The sequence below is a fragment of the Athene noctua genome, chromosome 25 (assembly GCF_965140245.1).
Source record: "Athene noctua chromosome 25, bAthNoc1.hap1.1, whole genome shotgun sequence".
Lineage (NCBI taxonomy): Eukaryota > Metazoa > Chordata > Aves > Strigiformes > Strigidae > Athene > Athene noctua.
In genome coordinates, this window is record NC_134061.1 from 5,110,907 (window position 1) to 5,122,240 (window position 11,334).

At 57.5% G+C, this 11,334-nt stretch overlaps 1 protein-coding gene across 1 annotated transcript; it reads right to left on the bottom strand.

Moving 5' to 3' along the window:
• Positions 1–4,203: 4,203 nt before the first annotated feature.
• LOC141970308 (1-acyl-sn-glycerol-3-phosphate acyltransferase alpha-like) lies at positions 4,204–8,394 on the bottom strand. The gene is made up of 6 exons (XM_074926822.1): positions 8,207–8,394; positions 5,666–5,799; positions 5,191–5,366; positions 4,957–5,052; positions 4,643–4,715; positions 4,204–4,445 (listed from the first exon to the last, which is right to left on the bottom strand). The coding sequence occupies exons 1-6, from the start codon at positions 8,392–8,394 to the stop codon at positions 4,204–4,206; spliced, it is 909 nt and encodes a 302-aa protein (XP_074782923.1).
• Between the last annotated feature and the right edge of the window lie 2,940 nt (positions 8,395–11,334).

Here is an 11,334-nt window from a genome sequence, read left to right on the forward strand (position 1 = left end):
TCAAGTCACTCTGCATCTCCTGGCAAGCAGCAGAGGTTTTGCCCTGCCATCACACTCAGCATGGCCCTGAGGGCATCACCTCTCCAGAAGGAAAATTTCCCCCTGGGGTCTGTATTAGCTGAGCCCCAGCCTGGCTACAGCAGCCAGAGCTGGCAGGAGGACGCTCCAGCGTGGACTGGGAGCTCAGGGGTTCTCCAGTTTGGGTCAAAGTGTCTGTGGCAATAGCCACTGCTCTCTTCCTCTGTGTAACCTGTCCCTTAGCACCATCTCCCCAGAGGAACCTGTGTCTCGCAGACAGACAACAAGCTGGCCCTGACTGGGCTGGCAATGTGCACGAGGAAGCCAAGCCCTTCTCCCCGCTCCTTATCACTCAGCACCTGCAGCGGGGATGTCCCTGTCCCTGCTTCTCATCTCCCACACCAGCCGCGTGCTGGGCCCTTTGTTCCTCCTGAGGGAGCTGACAGGCCGGCACAGGGTGAGGACTCACCTGCACGGTCACCAAGGGGAGCTGCAAAGAAAGAGAGAGGAAGCGTTCAGCAAGACCAAAGCACAGAGCGCTGAGCTGTAGCTGAGCCGGGGGCTGTGCCTCTGGGGTCTGGCTTGGCCCCCACAGGGCTGGTAGCTGGGCTGGGCGCTCAGCAGGGCTCAGAGCTGCTCTCGTTGCTCGGCTCCCAGAGCCCTTGTGCTGCCTTTTCCAGGCAGCGGGACGCGAGCAGCGAGGCTGCATTGTGCGAACAGCGTTAGCTGTGCAATTGGGCCTGTCTGCACCGCGTACCGTCAGGAGTGTAACACCAGCAGGCGTTGTGGTGGTGTGTAAAAGCTACGCCCGAGAGGAGACAGGCAATAGATGGTGCAAAGGGAATAATTCATCCCCTGCAGCAGTGCCAAAAGCCAGGGGCTGTACCCTGGGCACTCAGGCTGGGAGCGCTGGGAAGAGCTGGGTCCCATCCCCCCCACCCCACCGTCCCTGCGGTGTTTGGGGGGTTCCCTCCCCACACCCGTCTCCTCCACGCTCGGTGACACTGAAGGCTGTGCCACTGCTGCCAAGGCCGATTGTTCTGGCTGCGGGGGGATCCTATTGCCTCTGCGCCCGTCCTGTGCCCTGACCCTGCCTTACCTGCCAGTTGCGGGGAATGAAGTTTTGATCGAAACGGACAATTCGAAACTTCACTGGAGAGAGCAAAGGCAGGAGCAGAGTGAGCACCAGGGCCTGGGACCCCAACCTGGGGATCCCAAGAGCCTGTGAGCTCTTCCAGCAGCTCCTGCCCCTCACCAGTTTGTCCAGGCTTGTAGACATCCTTGTCTGTCTGCACCAAGGTCCCCAGCTCCAGGGTTTTCACCAGTACTTTCCTCTGCTCAGAGACCTCCAGGGAACCTCCCCGGATGGAGACGTGAAGATGCGCAACCTCACTGACCCTTTTAGGAGGGCTAGAAACCTGGCCCGGAGAAACAGCAGAGATGGTTGCAAAGCCTTTATGTTGGATGCCAGTGGGACATCCTACCTGTACCCCATCGCCACCATCCCATTGCCCCATGAAGTCACCAGGGGACTGGTAACATGGGCAGATGATGCAGATAAAGCCCACAAGGTCTCTGTACATTGCCCCATGTCTCCCCACTCTCCAGCTCACTCCTTGCCCATCCAGAATGGACCCCAGGTCCCCTCCCAGTTCCACCAGCCCAGCTCTGGCAGTGGGTAGGGGATGGATAGCCCTTCCTGAGGTCTTTAGCTCTGCCATGGGGGCAGGACTCACGTTGGAGAAGCGGGGCCAGTTCAGCTGGAGGATATCGCTGTGCTGCTCTTCCAGGGTGATGTTGGGGACGCTGTGGCTGCTTGCCAGGTGGAGGGTCACGCGCACGGGCTCGTCCAGGTCCATGAGGTGCACATGCACTTTGCCCGTGTACGGGTAGTAGAACACGGAGGGGAAGAGCACCGTGTAGTGTCTGGGGAGGGGACACATCGGCAGAAGAGGAGACCAGGGAGACCCCACCAAATCCCAGGGCTCCCCTCCACGCCAGACTCTCAAGGCGGGAGGTACTCGGGGTTTTTTCCAGCAGGGCTATGCCACCCAGCCTTCCCCCCATCCACCCAGGGAGGCTGGCCAGTGCACAGGGCAGAGCGCAGCCCCCTCTGCCTAAGCACCTTGGGGAAGAACCGAGGGGATGATCTGCAGAGGGAGGGAAGGCTCTGCTCACCCACCAGCTTGGGTGTGAGGTTGCACCTACACCACAGCAGCCTGGAGACACCAAGCCCTGGTACAAAGTCCTCCATGGGGACAGCCCACCACCCCGAGCACTTCCATCCTGAGCAGCGACCACAGTCTCAGCAAGGATTGTCACAGCACTGAGACAAAGCGTCATCCCACCGGGCGTGGACAGGCAGACATGGGGAGGGCTTACGGCTTTGCAGATGCTCCAGCTGTGAGGGGTAGGATGCAAAGCAGCAGGCAGGGCAGGACAGCTGCAGGCACCATGCTTGAAGAAGCTGTGGAAGCAAGGTGGTCCCAGAACCCCCGTGATGAGTTTTCTTCCTCTCCTCAAGGTTTCACCCCCGCTCTGGCAGCAAGCAAAAGCCAGCAAGGTCTCTGCTGGGCCCCAGCCACCCAGCTCGGACAATGTTTAACTACCAGACCTAGACTTTGCTGGGTTCAAGGCTCTAGGCAGCCAAACCACACCCATGGTGGTGGGCACATGGTGGGACCGCTGAGCCAGCTCAGAGCTGACAGACTAAGCCACACGTAGGGAGCCCTGGCAGGAAGGGAGGGAATGGAGGGGCTTTGTGGGAAATGAGATCCTCCATGTGCAGGCTGCCCTTGACCATCTGCACGTGACGGTTCCTGACCTGCTGAGTTGCTACTCATGGGAAACCTCTTTTCTCTTGCTAATATCTTTGCCTAGTGGTATCTGTCTGGGTGGACAATGGCCACCGATTTGTAGAGTTTCCTCCTCAACGAGCCAGCCACTCCCAAGGGCAGGAACAATGCCAAATCAGAGCGCTTCACCCTTGTTTGGCCAGGGTTTGCCACGGTTCCTTATTTGAATCTGGGAGGTGAAGCCTGCCCACCCTGCTCCCAGCACTGGGGACAGGCACACACTGCATTTCTCCCTGCCCTGCTGTCACCCAGGGGTGGCTGGGACAGGAGCTGCTCAGCTGGGAAGGAGCCAGCAGATGCCCAAAGCCTTTCCTGGGAGCAGGGAACAGGCCAGGGAAGATGGTAGCTGGTGGATGGGTCTGGTGGTGCCGTGGTCTGGAAGCCACAGATCAGTCCATCCTGCTCCAGGTAGGCATAATGCAGACACCTCTGCCCTGTGAGGGTTTGGGGCTTTAATGGATGCTCTTGCTGTGCACATAGTGCTTGTCCCTGAAGCAGGGACAGGTCTACCTCGGGGGCAGACCTAGCCTACGCCAGCCTAACTCTCACCCTGTCACAAGCTCCTCACACCACCCCGCGCTGCACCCATGGAGAAGCTGTGGTGTCCATAGGAATGCTAAACATGCAGCAAGGCAGGCACCCCGTGTGGCCCTAAGGAGATGGATCCCCCTGCCCGTGCTCCCCTCAGCACCCGAGGCGCAGGCAGGACACCGTGCACACACACTGCCAGGTGTGGACTCTTTAATCTTGCACCTTTGTCTCAGAGTTCTTCATCATGGATGCTCTTCTCATGTGTCCATATCCCCTGTAGCCCCTGGACCTCCTGCCCGCCCCCACAAGCCACTTGCTGTGCTCTGAGCCCCTCCCCAGAGCTGGCTGTAGCCGAACAGCATTGCCAGCTTGCAGGAGCCTCTGGAAGAAGCAAGGCAGCAAGCCCACGGGTGAACCCCCAGCGAGCTGCGCAGTCAGGGGTGGAAAGTGGTGCAGTGAAGCCCCAGCCCTGCCTGGCACATCCCTCCCCCCCGCCCCCAGTGTGCAGGCAGGAGCCATCCAGGCAGAGGGGGCTGGCGACCCCAGGGCCAGACACAGCTCTGGGTTTGGGGGCACAGGGGATGCACAGCCATAGCAGGGGGGTTCTGGGGCACCTTGCACTGGTGTTGGGGTGCTGCCTAGTCACCGTCCCACACTGCTCTGCTTCCCCTTGCACCGGGGCACCGTTGTGCTCTGGCAGGTCTGGTGGAAACATCCGCAGGGGACAAGGAGATGTCACAGCCCAGCCGCTGGCTGTGCCACCTGCCTTACACCCCCGAGTGCCTCAGGGTCCCTCTGCCTAATTGCTGGTCGTGGTCGTGTCCTCCTCGCACCGTGAGCTGCCCGTCCCCCTGCCAGCACTGGCCCCAGCACAGCGCGGCAGCGGAGGCTGCTCCGCGTGCTGGTCCCCACGGTGATTTGCAGACATCTCAGCGAGGGCATCAGCCATGGCCTGGCGGACAGTCTCTGTCAGTTCAGGGACATCCTTTGGGCTCAGCCCCTGGGTTTCTACCCTGGGGAGGATCTGGATTGTGCATGTTCCTGGAGGGAGAGAGAGGGGAAAGGCCGGGGATTCTGTTAGACAATCCCAGCAGGAACCAGCTCTTCCCATCAGCTGCCTCCACCACCAGCTGCCGCCGCACACCTCAGTGTCTCGCAAAGAGACCTCCAAGTACCACGAGCCTCATCTCCAGCACAGCCCTGCTTTCTGGCAACAGGGCTTCTTGTCCGTCACTTACCAGAGGTGAATCTCTTTTCCTTGGAGCTGAAGAAGTCCCAGTATGGGGAGATCACGATGGGGAAAATGGGAACCTGTAGGAGATGGAGGGTCAGGGACGTCTTTCATGCAGACACCCTCCCCAGCTGGGACTCCAGCTCCTGCCATGCTTCAGCAGGTCCCCGTCCCCTCCCTGGGTCCTGCACGGCAGGGTGTCTGTGCCTGGGGACTGCAGACCCCCAAAGTCCCTAATGTCCCCCAGTCCGCTGCCCCAGGGTGCACGCCCACCCAGCTCCATCGAGGACAAGTGGAGGGGGAGCCTCCACTCAGCTTCACCTGAGCCTGCACAGCCAAGTGGAAAGCCCCGCGCTTGAAGGGCAACATAGATTGGTTCTGGTTCCTGGTGCCTTCAGGGAAAATCAGCACTCGGAGCTGCACAGGACAGGGAGAGACATGAACATGGAGCCCAACCAGAGCATCCTGGGACCTGCTATGTGAGTCCTCCCCACACCCCCCTTGCCCTATCGATGTTTGCTCCCCAACTCCCCCCCGCTGCCAGCCCCCCCTCACATTTTCACGCCGCATGGTCCTGGCCGTCTGAGAGATGACATCGATTGCATCTTCTCTTTTGTGGCGGTCGATGAAGATGATGCCACTGAGCCAGCAGGCCCACCCCACGGTGCCCATGTACATGAGCTCCTTCTTGGCAATGGGCACACAGCGGTCAGGAATGATCTCAACCATGCCTGGAAGATGGATGGGAGAGGAAAGGATCCATCCCAGCCCAGTGACACCCAGAACCAACCAGCCTTGTGGCTGTAGTGACCTGGTATCATCTTCCATTGTCCCAACCCTCTCTCTGCAGCACATCCATAGCCCTGAGCTCCTGTCCCACCAGCTCTTCTGGCCTATGCCTACCACACTGCCCTGTACAAATCCTGGCACCGGCCACACTGGAATCCCCCCCAGGGTGAGCTGGGTCCACCCCTGCAGCACCCCACAGGCTGCCCACGCTGTGTTGAGCCCGCCTCTTCCTTGCACATACCCAGGAGGTCAAGGGAAGCTTGGTGGTTGCAAACTATCACAAAGGGCTCCTTGTTGTTCAGATGCTCAGAGCCCCGCACCTGCATCTTGATGCCACAGAAGAGTTTGAGGGGCAGGATAGCAGCACGCAGGAGCCTAGGGCAGAGGAACACATGTGGGGAGCAGATTGACACAGAGGGGGCTGCTGGATTTTTTCCAGTCCTTCACAGTCCCTCAGGGAGCAAGGTGCAAGATGGGCCAGGCTAGATCTGGTCTACGTGAGCAAATAGCGTGTCCCGAGGTGTCTCTGTGTTCAGTCTCAGTGATGCTTTGCTTTTCTAAGCACATTTGTAGCCTGCGTAGCTCAGAGCTAACCTTGAAACCATCCCTGAGGTGAGACCAGCGGCTGTCTCAGTAGTGGAATGTCTGCATTGGAGCCGCTGCTGAAGAGCAGCCAGCACAAGGTGGTGGCAGAATAACCCAAACCAACAGGCTTTTTGATGTCTGGGGATGATGGGAGAGCAAGAAGAGAAGGGATAGGATGTCTGCCTGCAGCCACGGTGCAAATCACCCCATCCCAAGGAGGACAACTGCCTCTGGCCAGGTGAGCCTCACCCTGAGGCTCCCCCAAGTGCAGGGCTTGATCTGCGTGTGCAGGGTGGAAACCCAGACCCCAGGCTAGCAGCCTGCACTGCAGAAGACAGAGGAACTGGATTGCAGCTTAGACGTGCTGAGCTGTGGATGGATGAGCACTGGGGATGGACATGCAGAGGAACAGTCTTGAGACAGACAAGGTCTACAGTGTTGAGGATGGCTCCAGGGGCTGTCCCAGCAGATCTACCAAAGGGCAGAGCTGCAGGCACCAAGTTTCTGCTGCAGGTGGAGGGGGAAGAGAGCAGGGAAGGAAAAACATCTCAGCTCCATTCATTAGAGGAAATCAGAAAGAATAACTTCACTGGACCTGCAGCATCGGAAAGAGACAGAATTTTCATCTGTGCAGAACGAAGGGAGAACAAGGAAGAGTGGTGTCACCATCCAAGGAGGGTTGGACAGGAAGGGTAACATCAGGATGGCAGTGCTGATGAGTGACACTCATTATGAGAATAACAAGAGGAATGGAGGGAGGATGGAGCAACAGGGATTGCAGCACCCACAGTGGAGATAAAAAGCTGGTACATTTTCAGTGTTGAAATGAAGGACTCTCCAACCCACAGCACGAAGAGCACCCTTGCCAGAATCCATACATCTGGCAGAGATTGGTCCCAGGGGGCCCACAGCGGACAGGGCAGGGGACAGGGCTGTCAGCAAGAGCTCAGCACCATACAGAGATGAGATGATGTTTGAGAGGAGAGGGTAGAGGCAGGCACAGAGGGAGAAGGAGTCATCCACCTTTAGAGGATCCATTGTATCAGAAGATCACCCATCCCTCGGGAGATGCAAACTCAGAGATCCCTGTGTCTGCAGAGAAGCAAAACACTTGTGGAAATGCCCCAAAGCCAAGACTAATGACAGGAAGGTGCTCTAAGCCGGAGGCTTTGGGAATTGGATGCTGAGGGGGTGTGCTGCTCTGGTGGAGGATGGTTACAAGATGTTGGTGGGACAAGATAAGGCAGCATGAGTCACCACTGCATCGCGCCAGGTATTTCCACTACACCGGAAGCGTTTGTGCCAGAGCTCGAAGCGCCCGCAATGTGTGGATGTGTGCACAGCTTTTCTGCATGGAAAGGACGAGGGAGAGAGACTACGCAATGGACTGATGACATCAAACCTCTGACCACGCTCCTGCCCAGGGCCCGAAATTCATCAGCACAAGTACATGACAGCTCGAGCTCAGCAAATACAAGTTCAGACATTTCTCACTCTGACATAATTATATCCCTTCTAGTATGCTATCATGCCCAGGAATCCAGTAACAAGATTGCAACACTCTTGAAAGCAACCAGACCTTCCTCTTGTGTTGCACAGTGATGTTATCTCAGCTGCCACCACCCTCGAGCACAGCTGACAGCACCCGCGCGTGACTCACCAGGACATGACTGTGCCATGCCTGGCAGCTGATGGCACGGAGACATCCCGAAATCCCTCTGCCAATGTGCGGTCCCTGGGGCTCCCGCTAAGCAAGACCTGGCTGCACTCCCAGGGAGACGACAACGGGTGTGCATTTGCATCCTGCTAATGATTGTCAACCTTTGCCAAAACCCCCCTACCACCCACCCAACTGTTGACCCCAACATTGCAATGGCCAAAAATGATCACTTTCATGCCACTTCATCCTCCATGGACCACTAGTCTGACCCAGATTGCCACCTCCATCGTGGTGTAACCCTCTCTGGGCCTGGCCAGCCCTCTTCACCACACCACAAGATACAGATGCACCCTTCATTGCCACATAGACATGACCACAGCCCTCGCCATGGCCCCAGGGCTCAATCGCCAGCCGTAACACAGCTGCGGATATGCCCAGAGCGGGAGACCATGTGTTCACAAGACCACACGAGCTCCTCCATCACAGCCAAACCCCAGCCATCTCCACATCAGATGCACATCCCCAGGCTGTACTTACTTCATGTTCTCCACAGAGCGTCCCCGAAGAGCTGCAAAGGGGGACAGGAGGGTGGCCATTGCCACAATCCAGAAGTTGAAGAAGCCCACCTTGCAGAAGTAGTGGAAGGTGGCATTATACCAGAAAAGCATCAGGGCTGCGAAAGGAAGGAGGAGCAGCACCCCGTGGAGCAGGAGCACCTCCATCATGCTGCCCCGGCGGGAGGATGCTGGGGAGCTCAGCCCAGGTTCCTGGGAGCAGGGCAAGTGGAGCAGGGGAAGCCGAGGAGCATGGCAGGTGAATCAGTGTATCAGCAGAGCAGCACGTGGGCGTTTGGGGCTGGTCCCCGGGAAGGTGCTGCGTGTATCTCACCCTGTACAGAGGTCTGAGGATGGACTGGCTCAGGCGGGAGGCATGCTACCCCACCAAGGGTGGAGAGTGGTGGCAAGTCAACACCGGTGACCCTGGGTCACCCAAGGTGTCCCTGCTGATAAGTGCCCTCCTGAGCTATTAAAAGTCATTGCAGTTCCTCTGAGTTGGTGATATCAGATCTGTTGTCCACAGGTGTCCATGCTCCAGGCACCTCTTCTGGTCACAGGGACCCCCAACCCTGGGAAAGGGGGATTAGTTGGTAGAGACAGCAGGAATGGGTTTTAGTTCATGCCCATCACCCCTGCAAGGCTTGTGGCAGATAACTGTTGGCATTGTGGCCAATCTCCAAACCTCACCCTGCAGACTATCAGATTATTGGAAGATATCTCCCTGCTTGCATCTGCAGCAAGCATGTGGTGACAGTGCTCCCTGTCTCCCTGATTTGGGCTGCAGGAGCCCCTCTGCCCTTCCTCTCCTGAGGCCCAGCATCTGTCACCAAGGTCCAAGCAATGCCACAGGGGTCTGAGCCCTGCCACCCCCCTGCTCCCACCCTGGGCTGAAGGAGATGCCAGCCCTCGTCCCAGTTGGCTGCCAGGGGCTGCATTGCGTTAGGTGTTTACATAGGTGCAGTTAGCATGCACAGGGCTGTAATTAGCCTCTCCTTCCGCTCTGTTGCTTTTGCACTGGCCACGCAGGATTCAGGCCAACTCTGGATTGCCATACAGAAACTCTGATCTTATTTTAAAAAGGAAGTGCTTGTCATTGCAGATATAACTCTGGCTTGGCCTCAGCCACCGGCAGCATCTCCCAGTCCAGCTGTTCTATGACCCAAGCCCTGCCAGGGACATCCACATGCTGTTGCCCAGACCCATTGGTTTGTCTCTGACCCTCGGGGCAGGAGGCTGTGAGCAGAGAACTTAGCTTATACCTTCCCATAACAACCCCACCATGGCTCTGGGGCAAACAGTCCCATTATACTGTGCTGGGGAGAGTCGTCACATCATCTGAGTCAAACCCAGCAGCCCTGCCCCTCATCTGACACAGCCTACCTTCAGCAAAACCACTCTGCATCTCCCCTCCTCCCTTCCCCTCCATGCCCATGGCTGGTCTTCCCACCCACACCTCCCTGTCCCTGCTGATGTGGGTGCAAGGAGATGCCTTTGGGCTCCTGGCTGTGGGATGCTCTTCATGCTGCCAGCAGAAGGGTGCCCCTGATCAACCCATGAGAGGGCTCCAGGGGTTGCTTCCACCATGGGTGTTGCAATCCCCATTGCTCCATCCTCCCATTCCTCTCATTATTCTCATGTTCAAGCTAAGATTGGGCCATAGCTCGAGCCCACCCTTCCTGTCCACCCCATCCCCAGGTGACTCCTCTCCTTCCTCTTCCTTTTCTATCTATGCAGATACAGGAACCTTTGTGCATCAGCCTGTCTTGCCATCAAACTCAGCTCAGCTTCTGGATGGTCTCCTTCACTTTGGCTCTTGCTGCTCTGTCTGGTCGGTCTCACAGCCTCTCAGAGTTTTCCCAGCTGGAGATGTGCCCTTCATGCCTCAACTTAATGTGGCTCTTTTGCTCCACACTGAAGAGCTTCTTCTCCAGCTTCAGCAAGAACCAGGCTGAGATTTGCTGCAGGGAAAGATCTGCCTGTGACAGAGCACAGCTTAGTCCTGGGCTCAGGAAGGATGAGTCCTCCTTTCCACAGGGACCCCAGAGGACAGGACAGTCCTCGTGCCCAATGGGGGCATAAGGAGGGGATTTAAGGTGCAACTGCTTGGGCACCATCTTTCTGCATGCTGTGAGCTCCAGATGGCCACCAGCCCTGAAGTCTCCTGGAGGAGCTTTGCTGTTAAGGCAAAGCCTCCTGAAGACTGGCCTGTAATCTCACTGGGGTCAGAGCAGGGCTGTCAGCCCCACATGGGGTTGGGGAAGTAGCAGCGGCAGGGGACACCTTCCAGCACCCAAAATGCATCTGCCCCTTTTTTCCAGGTAAGCAGAGGAGACACTGAGTCCAAGGGAATCCCATGCTGATTCCCCTTTATCAGGCTGCTGCCCTGACTGCACCCCCACTAGGAACAAGCTGCAGGCCAGATCCAGCTCTCCCAGTGCTGTGCTCAGCCAGGAGCATCCCGCTCTGCTTCCCAGCACGAACCATCAGCAGCCCCTGCATTGCCCCAGTACTGGCATCAGGCACTGATACACACCCCCTCCCCCAGGTGCAAGAGGCTCACGTCCCCCCAGTTTGGAGGGATCCCTGCACTCAGGCACAAAGCCAGCAGTCTGGGTAATTACAGATGCTTAATTAGTGACAGCAGGGCGCTTTCTTAACAAAGCAAATTAATTACAAGCAATGTGCTGCATTGAGATCTGAAGGGACTAATGAAGACCAGGACCACCTGGGCTGGCATTACCCACCCCCCTCACTCACAGGGACACAGAACAGCTCGTGCCACAGTGTCTTGGCAGAGACACATTGTCCAGCCAGGACTGGGATGTCACGCCTAACCTTCTGGGGATGAGTTCTCTGCAGAGTACAGAGATAAAGCCAGTCCCTGTTTGGGGTCACACTGTTACCTGGGATTTGGTGACAGGCTTCATGACCCCCCCTGGTTTGGGGTGGCTCTCCAGGAGGAAGCAAATATGCTGGGGATGTTGGCTTCCTCCCGGCGAGTCACCCCAAAAATATGCATACTGTGGAGCACCCACGCTGAGCACCTGCAGGTCTTCTGGGGTCAAAGGCTGGAACGTGCAGGAGAAACCGTCTTGGGAAGCATGGAGC

Bases quoted from the DNA above. Each gene is read 5' to 3' on its own strand.
- LOC141970308 (XM_074926822.1), bottom strand. From the start codon at position 8,394: ATGATGGAGGTGCTCCTGCTCCACGGGGTGCTGCTCCTCCTTCCTTTC. The intron at 4,716-4,956 runs GTGAAGCTGAGT...CATCTCCTACAG, and splicing joins ACTTGGCTGTGCAGGCTCAG to GTTCCCATTTTCCCCATCGT. The intron at 4,446-4,642 runs GTAAGTGACGGA...CTCTCCCTCCAG, and splicing joins GGAAAAGAGATTCACCTCTG to GAACATGCACAATCCAGATC.